Below are 15917 nucleotides of genomic sequence, written 5' to 3'. Positions count from 1 at the left end.
TGCCTTCTCCATAGTGATAGGAATTTTACTCCAAAAGTTAATCACTGTATCACTTGGGTATCCATAAATCAGTTAATCAAGACTGCTGTCTTGGTGAATTTGCAATACTATGATCTAAATTATATAAACATTCATATCAGAAGGTCTGCTAACCCAAACCCACTCAAACTCAGCTGGGACAGCTGACATTGACACCAACATAAGAATCTCTAGTTTATGTTTTTTTTTTTTTTTTCTAATAAGCTGTTGTTTATCTAATAAGTGTTGTTAGCACCTTTTAATATTTAACCTGAGAAGTCAACAATCTCCCCTGTATGTAAAGTTGCAAGAAATGAACAAGCAACATTAGCTGCAAAGTCTGACTTTTTTAAAAAAACAATCACAAGAAAAGGTTAACTCTGAATTAAAGAATTTTATTTTGTGCATTTCAGAAATGAATAATGACATTTTCTAAAATCAGTTGTTGCTGTGATAGACAGACATGTAAAGCTCATATTTCCATGTTACATTACAACATGCAGTGTGAAAATGATACATCAGTTTACTTGAATTCTCAAGTTAATAATTTTTGAATAAATCAAGAGCTATTAACTGTGTGAACACTGGTAACAGTTAAAATTATTTCAATTGGGAGGAAAACCAGTTCTTAATATAACATAGATCAAGAAGCACCAACTGGAACACAATGGATGCACAGTTCTTACTGAGTAATTTAATTTATTTCTATTTTACCAATTATAAGTTTGCGTTACTAGAAGTCTTTGAGTGTAAAATATAAATTATAATGATACAGCTCAGGATCAGTAAATATAAGTCAGCTATTTTTAGGGGACAATGACTTGATCTGTATGGATATCAGCTCATTTTATGTTAGAGTTAACATTGTTTTCTTCCCTCTTCATTTTTAAACTGTCTGGCTTGACAAAGTGTTGAGTAGCTTTTTGAAGAAAAAAAAAGAAAAACCCCAAAACCAATAAACCACCACCCCCCAATAAAGTTAATAACCTTAAATCTTACTTTTGTTGCTACTTAACAGCAAAGTCAACCAATACATATTTTTTCCCTATTTAAAATATTTGTCACTAAAACTATGCTCAACTAACCAGTGCAGAAGCAAGATTATAAATGGGCATGTTTAGAAGTTTAATAACATATGTATTTTTGTGTACACAGTGGTGATTTATCTTTAAGATTGTATTATTAAATTAGAAAAAACCCTAGCAGTGACAAATATGCAGTGTCTATCAGCAGTGTAGGTTGCAAAACTGGAAAGCAATCTGTACACAGCATAGAAAGGTTTTGATGAAAAATTTCTCATGTTTTTTTTTCCCCAACACTTAAAGAGTGTTATTGCCAATGAATATAATTTTGACACTTGGTGGAAATCTTCAACAGTTATAGCTCTTTAGCTTCACTTCCAATTTTAAAATATTTTCATGAATTAAGAACAATTTTTTTCTGCCATTTTGTTCCTGCTTTCTAAGCCACAGGAGCCATAAAACATACCTTGAAATAATACACAAGAAAAAAGTATCCAGGAAAACAGTGAAGCTAGTGAAACAGTAGGACATAAACCTCAATATAATTATCAAGAATTTTGGAAAGTTCAGTGCAGTATGAAAAATACTTTCTATGCCTCTTGCACATTAAAAAAATAATCTGTAGCAGACATTTCAGTAACATTTTTGATCAAATGACATTTCTTATGCACTGTGTTGAGAAAATAAAAAATTCCCAACCCATATACTGCAGCTCAAAAGTTCAGGTATAATATAGACATTATCTATCCCTAACTTCTAAGGACTGAACACTTGAGCAAGGGAGTTAAAATCCTTATTAACCTTTCAAACAAATAGTATGTGAGTATAGCCACTTACAATTCATCTCTTGAACTGGTTAACTTGCCCTTACAGTATCTCCCTGAACAAGACAGCATGTGTGCACTGTACTTTAAACAGAATACAGAAACTTTAAAATACAGACATGATAAAATCTTGATCTGTGTTTTAGTGCATTATAATTACATCCCGTATTTATTTTTTGCATAATTAACAGTTAGCATATGTTGTCTAACATTCAGAAATAGTGCTTTTGCTTTTCTGCCTTGTCATGTGGGAAGTGTTGTCAACCCCACTCTCTGCCTGTTTATTGCACTAAGATGGAAAAATTGTATGAAGAGTTTGATAATTACCAGCTGCTCTCCTCTCAGTTTGAGAACTTAATAAAGACATGCAGGCATCCAAATATGAAAAAAGACATTTTGCATCATGTTCACTGGATTGTTCCCAAAGGACACCACACAGCATGCTTATTGTTATTGGTGCAATTTCAGAAGGCCCAGAAGCCTCATATTCTCCTCTCTGATTGTAGGCTACTACTATGTTTTTCCCTTGTGTTAAGCATTTCCACCTGATTAATAGAGCTAGGATTTTCCCAGGAAAGAAGGGCTCAGGTGACCCTATCTCTTCAATAAATTAATTTAATAAGCAGTAAAGCATTTTGGCCTTCCCTAACATATAGGCTGTGCATTGTATGCACACTTCTTTTGAATTACCCATGGTGAAAACCAGATATAAATGAAAAAACAGGTTTGCTATATGGCTCATGGTATTTAAATAAATCTAAAGACAGATTAACATCGGATGTTACCTCATTATTGCTTGAGTTAACTCTCAAAGTAAAGTTTTCAAAATTTTATATATAACTTCAGAAGTTGTTTTATTACAGTATTCATACACTTTATTTCTGTGGTTGCTTAGTTGAGTGTTCAATTGAACACATATAAAACATCCCCATTATACAGTTCAATGGAGAGATAACATATTATGCCTTCATTAATGCATGGTGCTAGAGCACAAAGCATACCAAACTTAGAAAGTTACAGGTTAGTCTACTCCCCCTTAAGCATGCATTTGCAAAAACATCCATTTACTCTTTAAGAGACAAAGAAAAAAAAACATAAGAGCTGTGCTACTTATTTTTAGCTCAGGAAGGAGCAAATTTACTTTGTTACATTAAGATATTGTTTTGAATAGGTTAAAAAAACCAAAGCTATTTAAAATTAAGTTTGTGCATATTCTTAAAATTGCTCCTTACTAAAAGTTGCTGCATCGAGTGTGCACTGCAGTTTTATTTTGTTGTCATGCCCTGATTTTCAAAACACCTAAGCCCCACACAGTTATAGGGCACAGAAGCTGCTGGCATTCAGCATCTCTGAAAGTCCGGACACAACTTAAGTGATTGTGCAGAACAGTTAATTTCCCTTGCAGTGTAAGCCAAGTGTTCATTTATGCCCAATAGTAAGACCACAGAAGTTTCACCAAATCAATCAAAATAAACTTTTACAGGTCATAAAGGATTTCAAGGATAACACCAATTGACCAGGCCTGAGTTTCACAGCTAAAAGGACAATACTGCCCATTCTCATTGGTTAGTTCTGGAAGTCCTTTCCAGGACGATCTGATAAGAGAAAACAGAAATGAGTACTGTTGTTAGATTATAGATTGAAAAAAAAGAACATGTCATTTTATCTGCTGCAATTTTAATCTGTCACTACTTGCCCTTTACTTATTATGTTTTACAAAGTTTGTTTTTAAATACTTCATTAAAAAAAAAAAAAACAAATCACAGTCATTTTTTCTGAAACTGATTTCCTGTATGAAATAAAATGCTAATTTTTGTGTAAGATTTATTTCACCCAGTATTCACATGGATAAGTATTAGGAATTCTGCAATCTGTGAAAGGCACTAGATCTCACCTGTATTTGAAATCTGACTTGAGACCTGCAATTGCAGGTCTCAAGTCTTTTCCTATCTAGAAAAGAGATCCTGTTTATACAGTAGATCTGTACTCTTACATGCAATTGGATGACAGATACCACTAGCTTGGTACTTTGAATATTTTGTATTTGTGTTTGTTGCTACCTTACCTTTCAAGATGAACATAGTGGCGAGAAAGAACATTCTTAATCATAACTACAGTTTTTGCATATATCTCTGGACCAATCAACCTAGAGAAATACAGTTTGGCACGAAGAAAATATCCAATTGGCCACAGCCATTCCTAAACAAAGAATGAAAGAGATGATTATCAAAGCAGCTGGTTTGAAAAGATGACTACACTTTTTCTAAAATTGAAGGAAGTAGCTCTTACAGGTCCTTGGTGATAATTAAATCCTTTGGCTACATTGTAGTTGTCATTGTCAAGAGCATTATCATAGACTCCACAGTACACCATATCACTGCAAGAAACAAAAAATGTATTATGCAAACAAAGTCTTAATTAAAATGATACACAGAAGAGGAAAACAGAAATTAACCAAAAAACCTGTCATTTACATTTATTGATGGTTAAGTTAGGGAGGTCTCCAATTGGTTCTGTACTTTACATGACAGTGAAATTCCAAATAAAGTTTAAATTTGTAGGAAAATGGTCAACATCTTGAAAGGACTAAAGAGTCATAATTTTACTCTTTTACTTTCACTCAAACTGTAGTGCTGTACACTGTATCAAACACTGTATGTCCCAAGATGCAAATTCAACATCTTTGGTATGATAACAAATTTGACTTGCTTACTGTGAGGCATCCAAAACCACCCAGCCATTGCCTATATAAAGAAATTAATTACAGACTTCTAGAACGGCAAAACAATTGTTCTAGAAGTACTTCCTGCAGCCTTATTTCACTGGTATAAATGAAGATTTCACACCATCACCAACCCTGCCCTACATCAAATAATTCCTACTGTCATGTTTATTGTCTTTAGGAATTACCACTTTATCTTTTCTCTGCTGTACTTACTCTGGGTCTAAGGTTTTCATGCCTAATGGACCAAGAAGCTTTTCCTCTGCTATCTGCAGAGCCTTCCAAGCTCTCTCAGGTGTAAACAACTCAGGGGCCTAATAAAATAATAGATTTAATGAATAATGTCTGTGCATATACATACATAAGGCTGAGTATACAAATGCAGAAGACAACAAAAAGCCTGAGTTTTGCATTACTGAATCAACTTCTGGAACCTGAAAGTCAGAGTAAGCAAGAAAACAGAAGTTATCCAGTGCTTTTTCCAATTTTGATTTTATTTTATATACCCTCAGCAAATATTATTACTGAAGCTCTTTACAAATCCAATGGAGACAAAGAATTCTTCCTTTTTAGCCAATTTGATGGGAAAAGCAGCATCCTAGATCTAGCCATAAAAGATATTCTGAATACAGTGAACATGGCAAATTGGCAAGTCCTGTCTTGATATATTTTTGGACAAAGATGGACAAATATTAAAAGCATGGGAAAAAAAAAGCTGCTTTCAAAAAGCTATTCCAAGCTATGTATGTTCCTGATAGAATGCCATGCAGGTGGACCTTAAAATTTTCTTTGTAACTGAACTAAGCTTGCATTTAAGTGTAAAGCCCTCCTCCCACTGCCCCACACTTACCACAACCATTGCTATTGGAAAATTTGGCCTGAGTTGGTAATCACACCATGGACTCGAAGCTCCATAGCTGTCCTTATAAATTCCACGTTTGTGTACAAGATCTGGGTGTTTTTCATTAGGATCTGCTGGATTCTCAGAGACATAGAACAGCTTTTCAAAGTGTCCTTGAATTTTCCTGTCCCACTCATCATATGTGATAATCTCCTCCTTTCCTGCAAGATGTCACACATGGTGTTAATTTTCTGCAATGAGCCACAGTGACAACAGCAGAAGTACGCTTCTTGAATTCCTGACATTTAATATAACAGGAGCAGACCAAGAGCACCTCTCTCAGTTTGTGATTCCCTACATTTAGGCCAACTGTACAGATCACAGCAGCAACAGTTCACTGAAATTTCTAGTGAGACTAACACAACATTAGAGTCTCCACAGGGTACATACTCACTTGGGCTGGCTAAGCTTAAAGTAACTTTATGATTAGAAGAGTACAACCTCTAAAAGATAAGGGACTTCCTATGATACTCATGTAAATATTCCCAGCAAGGGGGTTTTCTGTGTTATGAATACTGGGGGAGGGACAGAAAGAGAAAATAAAGTGTCCTGCATAATTTTACTTTGCATTCTTCCAATAAATGTTGCAATCATCATAATACACAGTAACCTTATCAGTTATACCCATTTTGAGAAAAGGTATTCAGGCTCTGAAATTCCTTTGTAATCCACAGAATAAACTATTTGAAATATTGAGAAGATGCTATAAACTTCTCTTTTTATACTAACAGAAGGATTTTGATCATACAAGACACTTTCTCAAGTTTTTGCCCTTTTACCCCTAAACCTTCTTGTGAGGTTATATGGTCACTATTTCATTGTTTTAGTTATTTTTGTACCCCAGTAATACAATTACGAGATGTGCCTGTTTTTACCATGTCTTTTTACAGTGACTCCACGAAATGGAAATATGTTTTTCCCAGATAAATCCATCAACCAGCGAACCGCTGACTTGCACAGGCCAACCATTTCCACAGCAGAGCCATCTCTAAAAAAAATAATGATAAAAAACCTCATTATTTACTTTAAGAAGGCTATTAAAGTTCAATGAGTGACTGAAAAATTTAGATTCATAAGCCTCTTATTTAGAGACTACTATTCCCCTATTTCTCAGTCAGGGAATGAACTTGATTGTAAACTGGGTAGCAAATACCCTTTTCTGTCCTTCTTTAAAATGATATTATCATACCCAGCTAATTAGCACAAATGGAGGATAATTTTATACCAGTGACTGTAGCATGAAAAAAGGATCAACCCCAAATGTGGTCCTCTGATGTTAAAACTGTGTTCAATACAAAGCTTCTCAACTGCACACACACTTCTGTAACTTAGGTAATAGTTCTGCCATAAGAGACTACTCAAGTCAAAAGTGATGGATTAAAATTAGCACTAAATTCACTTCTTGGACTTGCTTCTTTTTTCAGGTAATATTCATGTAATCAATAAATGCAAATATTTCATAATGTATCATACTCAGCTTTACTGTCTATGTAATGGAATTTTCTCTCCCATATCACCAACTCGGGCTCTTTTAGAAAGTACCTCAACCGTTCTTGGTTCCCAATTAAAATGCTTGACTGTCAAGAAAGATAACATTTTCCTCAATTCTTACCCATGGAAGGCAATTAATTTGAAACTGATACTGTACTAAATTCAAGCAAGGATGCCTGCAACAGGTTGCTAGCACATAATAAAGAGCCTACTTAAAAATGCTTAATCTCAACTCTGAAAATGTAGATGTTGTAAATATTTTTGAATTCAAATTAAGAAGTATTCAAACAACACAATTATCAATATATAACTCATATGAGAAGTTTGAATAACAAAGTACTGCTAGTACAGCAAGTATACAGTCTTTCCTAAATTACATTTTACTACCCGAATTCAGAAGTCAACTCTTGGCATGGAGCTAAGACTGTGACAGAAGCCATGGGCTTCACCTGCCCAAGAACACAGCTTCTGACTTCAAATCAGCACAAAGAAAATGAATTCCATAAACATTTTAGTAGGTAGAAATGTTTAGAATATTTGAGAGATAACCTCTCAATGTGTCAATAGAATTCCTAGTGGTTCTGCAGAAGAATTTAAATTAAAAAAAAAGAATTAAAACCCCCATGGCCTCAAGCCCAGCTTTCATACCTTGGAGTAGCTGGAATTCCTGTGTTGCGAGCTCTGTCACTCTCTCCCATTTTATCCATCCAAGTGCCACAATTGAAGCGGCTCCCTCCAAAGACAAAGCCAGTTTCATGGTCAATGCCTGCAGTTACATTAAAACCTGGCAAGAAAGAGTATCAGCTGTTAACTTCATTTTTTAGACAAAACAAAACCCCAACTACCCACACCCCCAACCCAAACTTCCCAATAAACAAAAAGACCTTCTAACAAGAGACCTGAAGTAGGTTTCTGAAGGCAACTGTACTTTAAGTGAAATTTTAATGGTAACATGCACCATATGACCAGTGGCTAACAATAAACTATTATTTAGGCACTTCAAAAATATTACATATATATAAAGTAATACCGTTTTAGCTACAATAAATATATATTAAAATAAATACATGCTCAATAGAAAGAGGAAATAAGAGGAAAAGGAAATACAAAATATAATAATCAACTTCTGTTTTGCACAGCAAGTGTTCTGTGTATGTTACCTTCATCTCTCATCTTTTGGTCAATCTGAGGACCAGCATTCCTTTCTCGGAAATTTATGCCTTCCATATGTCGTTGCATTGCTTCCTGTATTACTTCGTAAAGTGGCTGATCCTAGATTTATTACATGTTTGGATGACATATGAAAGGCGAGATGAAAAATGAATAGAAAGCATTTCTTAAACCTCTAGTTTATATGATATTCCACAACAACTCCCACACCAAACATTTTCAAGTAGCATCCTTGGCAATAGCAATACAATGTGTACAACTTTTCATATCAACATTTTTTCAAGACAAAAAGCAACAAAAAAGTTTAGAAGCTGATAGAATTTTTTTCCTCCTTGCACTTGGTCTAATCAGGTGATGCAAGAAGTGCCTAAAATGTTGAATTCTTGTGCTATAATCAAATTTCATTATAAACAACAGATAGCAACAGGTTCTTGTAGCTAGAAAAAAATTATATCCTTTCATTAAAACATTATAGTTTTGTTAAATAGTTCAATTAGAAGAATTTTTACCACAGTGCCTGCAGGTTGCGGAGAAGAGTCATCTCTTGGGTACATCCTAGAAACAGGACACCTGAGAATGTCTAATCCATTGGGAACAATTTTACAGTACTCCTGGATACACTGAAGCCACCACCACACAGCATCACGGCAGTTGTATCTGGCATGTGTCCCCCCACCGAGCAGATTGGGAATGAGACCATGTCTTAAAGTCCCAGCAAATGCTAAAATGATGTTTCTAGAACAAAAGAAAATCACAGTCTTGACTGAATTGCCTTCAAGGCCATTGTTAGACCAAGTACCAAGTACAAAGCATACAGGATTACATTATTAGCAAGAAGACAAACAGCATTTTAAAGACAGATTCCAAAAGTTTGCTGTTGAAAGCTACAAATTATTCAATTTAGCATGAACTTTTTACAATAAAAAACCACCCATTCTCTAACAAAATCCTCAATATGATTACATTTACATCAGTCTGTACAAAACATACGTCATCTATTCATATGGTAAAGATAATTTGCTATTTAATAGGTAGTGATATAGATCCTAAATCCAAATCCCACTGAGGTCACAGGGAAGGTTTTTATTGACCTTGTGTATGATTACCCTGGTATCCATTCTGATGGGTGGGGTGGAATGGGGACGGAGGGCAGGAGTAGATGGGAAATTCCTATTAAAATACAGAGAGGTGACAGCAACTGAGGTTATGAGAAGTTTCATTTGAGAACCGTTGCGCATACCTTGCAGAAAACATGAATTCCAACTAGCTTTAAAAGGCAAAATAAACATCCTAGTTGACTGCAGATCTTTCTGCATGAGAAAGCTAACAGTTGGCCAAATGTACAACAGCATAAATACATGCTGATTTACACCAACTAATTTTTATGTTTCCATTATGTGCCAAGCTCCATTCAAATTAATATTAATCAAAATATTAAATTCATCTGGCTTATGTATGGCTCATTTATCAAGTTAAATATTTATAGCTACCAGATTGCAACAATGCACAATTAGCTGATATCTAGTATCAACAGACAAATACTAGCAGTTACAAAAACATCATGACAGACCTGCATTCACACCTTTCTGTTTAGAACAGTATTCTCTTTTGCTGCTTTAAGTTTTTACATAAACAATTCTGAAATTATTGCTCAGCAACAATGATGCAGGGACTAGTGAAACAATCACTTTGTTCAAGGACAAACAGTAGCACTGCTGGAGTTAAAACTACCTTACCTCTACAGAACATCAGCTTTGTATCACTGCTAAGAAAGTAAAAGACTGAGTAGTATTTTTAATCCCACTTAGAGGGAGCTCCCAAATATGTCTAGTGCCAATAAAGTTTTATACTGCACATCAACTGTTTCACACAGCTTGTGCATCAGCTCAGGTTTTAAGAGCATTGCTTTTTCCTAACTGCCTACAAAGCCAACAAGAACCAAGGCTAGGCCAGTCTTACCTTGCTTCTAGATAGCGCCCAGTAACTAACATTAGACCTCTTAGTGCAATAAAAGTATCCCTTCCCCACGAACGAAAAATTCCAGAAGAAAAGTGAGGTAAACCTGAAAAGAAATGTCATTATTCATCTAATGAATTGATATAGCAGAAATCTCCAAGCACACATGTATAAAATAACCAGAAGTTAAAAAAAAAACCAAACAAACTAATTTATAACTTTTTCCTAGATTAAGATATTTCAAATAAACTATCTCCTAGACCAAGTTCTTGATAGAATTAGATACACCCTATTCTAGAATAATGTCTTCTAGAATTTCAAGATCACACAAAAGCACTTCTCATACCACTAACAGTGACATTTTAATTTTTATTAAATCACCTGGCAACTTAACCAAAAGTTAATTAAAAGAAACAGAAAGAAAACTAACAAAAAAAAAATCAGAACTATGATTGGAACACTTTGTTGGAAAGAGTTTATGCATGAGAGTCATGGCCTCTCAGCAACATAAAGGGGATGAGACTGTTCTCAGACACTGTGAAAGACATTCTGCTTCTCTTTTCCAGGAGCTTAGAGATCTAATTCTCCAATATGACCTCCACATCTCTGCACATTCATAGTACATGGCAGCAGCACTTGAGAATGACACAATCTGTGTACAATTAAAAAATCTCAGGCACAACTACTAGTGAGTATGTGAAAGGAATATTTAAAACCAAACCCTTCAGTATAATTAATCTTTATGACCAGTTTAAGGGAACACTGTGCCTCTGTGCTTCTAGGTAACACTGAAGCAGGCAAATGGAATGTTATTAAAATCCAGAAATGAAAGGCAATAAAGCTACACAAGAGTGATGGCAAAAAGAAGAAAAGCACTCCACTGAGAGAGATACCACTGCATTTGTGGATGCTTAAAAGTTTCCACGGCTTCGGAAAAGGAATGAGCCAACTCAGAACCAAAATAAACTCATTCTAAGCCACAGAAGATAATACTTTGGACAGAGGCAAATGCTCATAGGAAGATTGCCAAATGCTGGCAGAACATTTGGAGGTATAAATATTACTTGCTGACTGCTTTTATGCTCTTTCCTTTTGGAGACAGTTTCTGATCAGGAGTTCTTCTGGTCTGATAATGTTTCTTTCTGAGAACTTGTAAACCAAGTTACAATTGTAACTACATTACAATTCACTTCTTAAATTCACATTTATAAAAGATAAACTAAACCCCCTTACGGTAAGTATACTTATCTCAAGCAAGTCTTCCAGAAAGGAAAACAACATTTTTGCAGATCTCTGTATATGGTAACAACAAATATGGCAAAAAAAGTCTCTAAATAAAGCATTTACATATAAAGTTCTCCCTCACAACCCCCATGAGTACTACTAGAGAAAACTCCCGTACTTTTAACATGAGCAAATCTTTACCTTAAACATGAGGCAAAAGTGAGTGAAATTGCTACATTTTATACATAGTTTTTGACATATGGTTCTTAAACATGATGCAGAGGATTTTAATATAGTTACTAAAAGCAGTTTAACTGTTTTGGAAGACTTCTTTTTATTTAAAGGTTGTTCTCACTTACCAGCTGCCAAGGAAACACAACACTGTTCTTTCTGATTTGTAATCTCATTGAGCCTATAGGGAACATCATGTAAGGAAGGAGACAGATCTGGCAGACAAGAGTATTTTCCTATCCCACATAACTGGATTGAACCCAAGGAAAGGTGCTTAACAAATGTTGATCCATTCCGCACAAAGCTGTAATTCAACAGAATTAAATTAAAATAACTTTGCATTCAACAATAGCAGTCTATAAAATGTACCCTTTTACATTTACAGAAGACTATGACAAGCATTACATGTAAGAATTGTAAAAAACTAGCAATGAATTAATGCTAGCATTTTGCATGAACTGATTTTTTATCTAAGATTTAATTTGTAAATTACTAGTTTTCCTAAAATGGGTGCCCAATGTTAAGAGTCAAATCTTAATGGATTACTGCCATGGAAGTGTTTAAAACATGTACTTCTACAAAACAGTTCAAAACAAAAAGTTGTTTTGGTTTAGTTAATACCTATACACACACCTAAGATTTCAAAACTATGAACAAAAGTTTGTCAAAACTAGTCAGTATTTTTAAACATCATATTTTTACATATATATACAAAAACTGCAAATAAAAAAATCTGTTAAGGCATTTCCTGAAATAGTTGATCTCCATTCCTGACTAGTTGACCTCCAAGCATTTTTTCATAAAATATATTACGTTCCATGATTTCACAGCCATACCAAATTCTATTCCCATTTTAATGCCCCTGTTTTTACAAAACAGTATCAAACAGTAGTGACTTGTTCAGCATACTCATAGCTAGAATGAAGCCTCCATGAAATGAGTTTCCCTTCCCTTTGCAAGACAAAAAGAAGCAGACTCTGAAGATTAAACAGTTATTTTAAAAAGTAAGCAGAGTGCTCAGATAATGGGGAGTAATAATGGAGAAGCATTGAAGAAAGCATCAGCATCAAATACAATGTGGTATTTTCTTAGTTACCTGAACTTTAAGGAATCATTGCATTGGTACTAAAATTATAGCGCAAAAAAAAAAAAAAAGCTTCCAAAGCCTGGCAAAAAAAGATGCTGGTTTAGGGTTTCCTCCTCCTACTGTGCAATCCCAACAGTAGTTATAAATTGAAACCATGGATAGATGTCTGAACTCTCAGTCTTCCAAACCACTATTAGAAGATGGATGTGATAATTCTCTACCAATTTTACCCTTCTACATTAGAGAACTATGAAAATATTCAAATTACATTCTCCAGCAGATAAAATTTAAAAGGTTATGATGTATACAGATGCCTTTATAGCTCTGATAAAAAGTCCAAGCATACCTGGACATCTGATGCCATCCCACATCCAGAAGCGTTGTGTAGGCTCCCACTAATATGGCATCAAAGTAGCATGGGATGAGGTAACGTGGAATTCTCTTTAGGTAGACAAACATGGCCTTCAGCCATTTACCAACCTATTAAAATACAACAGAATTAGAACTTGATCCATCAATGTTCAAAAGCCTGTGCTTTCAGGATCCATATTGTTACAGTTTTTGTACATGTATTACACCCCAGTTACACTGTGCCCTACTGCTCCAAACTTTCTTAGAGTTAATGCCTTTTAGCTGAAGAATAGTAGAGGAAAATGTGTATTGCATCTATACTAAATGGGCCAAAATGTGAAGTATAGAAGGAGACTATATTTTGCTAGTCTTATAGTAAAAAAATGAACTATCATGAAGTTGTTATTAAAATTAAATAGCAAAGAAAAGTCAGAACTCAAAAGGCATGACTATAATCCAAGCATTGGAAGGAAGTTTTGCATTGCTACAAAGACAGGACTGAAGAGATGAAGCTCAGGACCAGGAATAAAAAGTCATCAGAGCTAAATTATGTAGAGCCACTAGAGAATATGACTGCAGGTTTGTGTCTTGGACTCAGGCTTCTAGAGCTTCACATCTTTGTATCACTGCAAAACATTTGACAGCTGGAAAGTATTTTTATTTCCTTCTAGCCCTGCTAAGTAACGTTATGACAACTTTCTACTAAGTCACTTAAGATATAAGCCTTGCAGATAAAGGATGCACCTGTCAAAATATCACATGATGAGCAAAACTGTAAAGTTTAGTTTCACATAACTTAAGTCTTTGAAACACAATGAAACATTGAAAATTAAGAACTCAAAAATACACAAAAAAAAAAGCAACAGTCTTTGAAGAGCAGTAAATGTGGCAAGAATCAGACTAACTTGTTTTCTAGAAAAGCTCTGTTTCTCAAGTCAAATTTAGCATTCACTTCATTACATAAGACTGTTTTAGCCATTCTTCTGCTCTTGTATTACTAGACTTGACTTCAGGAATAAAATGAAGTAACAATGTTAAAGTCTTTATTATTGTATTTGTTAGGTAAGTTACAAAAATCAGATCTTTTGAAATACATAAAGCCGTTTCCATGAAGGAAAATAAACAAAGAAAAGGACTGCACTTTAATGCAGCTATAAAGCAACCTTGAATCTCAGAAATTTCTGCCTTCCCAGTGCTTGGCTGACTGCAACTGTCATAATGTCATACTGATGTATGCAGTAGTATTTAGGGACTCTCTTGAAAGTACTTTCTTAAAACAAACAAACCAAAAAAAAAAAACCCAAAACCTAGCAGAAAAAAATATATCAGTAATTTCATTTTTTATTTGAGGAGAAGTAAAACAGGGAGGGACCTCTGCAAGCCTTCACGGAAGAGCTAACAATACCTTCATGCCCTATATATTTTTCATTTCCCTTTTGCAGTCTATTCTTAAGGAGGAGGGAAGGCATTGAGGGGAGGGAAGGAAAACATATTAAAGGTTTAACCTACTAAAAGAAATTGCCTAGACAGGAAATATGTTATAGACAGTCTGAATTAAAAAAAATATATCAGTAATTGGAAATGAAACTAAGTAGCAATTTAAAACCTCAAAGTTACCAAATAAGTATTCCTACTCACTTCTGCACAGGCTCCAGCACGCGAAATCAGACGATTACTGACATAATCAATCATCCAGTCTCCAGATCTTAAATTATCACAAAATGGATGACCCAAATCATTCTTTGGTCTAATGTCAGCCATCACTGACATTAACCCTGAAGATACAAACACAACTCTGTATTAAAAGACACACCATTATCATAAACAGCAGTTACAATGCAGGAGCAAAAGGATGTACATAGCAACAGATGCTTTAACTGGATTGCTTCTCTCCATCTGCATAACAAGTTAAGCTACAACCCAATTCTAGTTTTCTCAGCATAAATCCTAGAAACTTATGAAAATCATTGCAAATAACTAGCATGATGGAATTTGTATGTTTGATAAATGATAGACATTCCTCAGTAATCTAGTAACACCTCAGGTTAGATTAATGCAACTTTTCACTGGAAGCATATTTATTTTCCTTTTACTTTAAACGTCGAGGCACTGGTGTTAAAACACATCCTGGGCTTCAGTGTGAAGTTTCAAAGCATTGAGAGAGAGGGGTTTTGTTCTAGTATGAGATTTCCTGGGTACAACACCAATTAGTAGCAAGGTCAAGCAGAAAAAAAATCCTTTTTTTACCAAACAATAGCAGCAGCAACACAACAGCATTACGATGTGATCTAGATTGAGCAGTTCTCATTTACTTTTTTTACTTGATAGAAAAAATAATGCTGCAACTATTACCTTGGAGGCCTGCATACTTTAGGGGTGACCAGTTTGGTATATTGTAACAGCCTCCACCATCTTCCTGTTCTTCTGCCTCACATCTATACAGCACTTGATTTAGTTCAGCCAAAGTTAGTTTAGATGCAATTCTGAAAAAATAGGGGAGGAAAAAAGAGAATTAAACCCAAAATAACATCCGTGAGGAAAGAGGGAAAGGATTTCACAAACAATTCTCATTTCAGACTTAAATTAAAATACTAAAATATATACAGTTCTCTCAATACTTCATTTTGGAAATTCGGAGCCTAATTTTTCAGGTGTTCAAGATGCTCTCAGATGTTTCAGTGTTTATTTAGAAATACAGTATTACGTACAAAATTACACCCATACAATCACACCCCAATACTGAGAAGCAGACCATGTTAGAAAGTCTACTTCAGGCAGCAAACACAAACTGGGAAATTTTTCAGTATTGCCCCCACTATGTATTATACATTTAAGAAGATCTCTCAGAGTTTTCATTGCACTCTGACAATTAAAACCCCATTTGTATCACCACCACCAAAACTCAACAACCCTCAGTAGA

The 15917-nt window shown here is 34.8% G+C and overlaps 1 protein-coding gene across 2 annotated transcripts in view; it reads right to left on the bottom strand.

Annotated features, from left to right (window-relative positions):
- Positions 1–392: 392 nt before the first annotated feature.
- Positions 393–15917, bottom strand: part of AGL (amylo-alpha-1, 6-glucosidase, 4-alpha-glucanotransferase) — a 34255-nt gene continuing 18730 nt past the window's right edge. The window contains exons 21-34 of one of the 2 annotated variants that reach the window (XM_053950387.1): positions 15350–15480; positions 14636–14772; positions 12993–13126; positions 11688–11863; positions 10108–10210; positions 8658–8883; positions 8139–8250; positions 7627–7762; positions 6363–6475; positions 5437–5648; positions 4803–4900; positions 4154–4241; positions 3930–4063; positions 393–3459 (exon numbers count right to left, since the gene is read on the bottom strand). In XM_053950387.1, the coding sequence (XP_053806362.1) occupies positions 3342–3459; positions 3930–4063; positions 4154–4241; positions 4803–4900; positions 5437–5648; positions 6363–6475; positions 7627–7762; positions 8139–8250; positions 8658–8883; positions 10108–10210; positions 11688–11863; positions 12993–13126; positions 14636–14772; positions 15350–15480 (1918 nt within the window). In that variant the 3' untranslated portion in view covers positions 393–3341. Of the gene's footprint in view, positions 3460–3929; positions 4064–4153; positions 4242–4802; positions 4901–5436; positions 5649–6362; positions 6476–7626; positions 7763–8138; positions 8251–8657; positions 8884–10107; positions 10211–11687; positions 11864–12992; positions 13127–14635; positions 14773–15349; positions 15481–15917 lie in introns of those variants that run through there. The other variant, XM_053950389.1, reaches the window with a different exon arrangement.

This window comes from Vidua chalybeata, chromosome 9 (genome assembly GCF_026979565.1).
Source record: "Vidua chalybeata isolate OUT-0048 chromosome 9, bVidCha1 merged haplotype, whole genome shotgun sequence".
Classification (NCBI taxonomy): Eukaryota; Metazoa; Chordata; class Aves; order Passeriformes; family Viduidae; genus Vidua; species Vidua chalybeata.
This window is presented reverse-complemented; position numbering and strand designations above follow the sequence as displayed.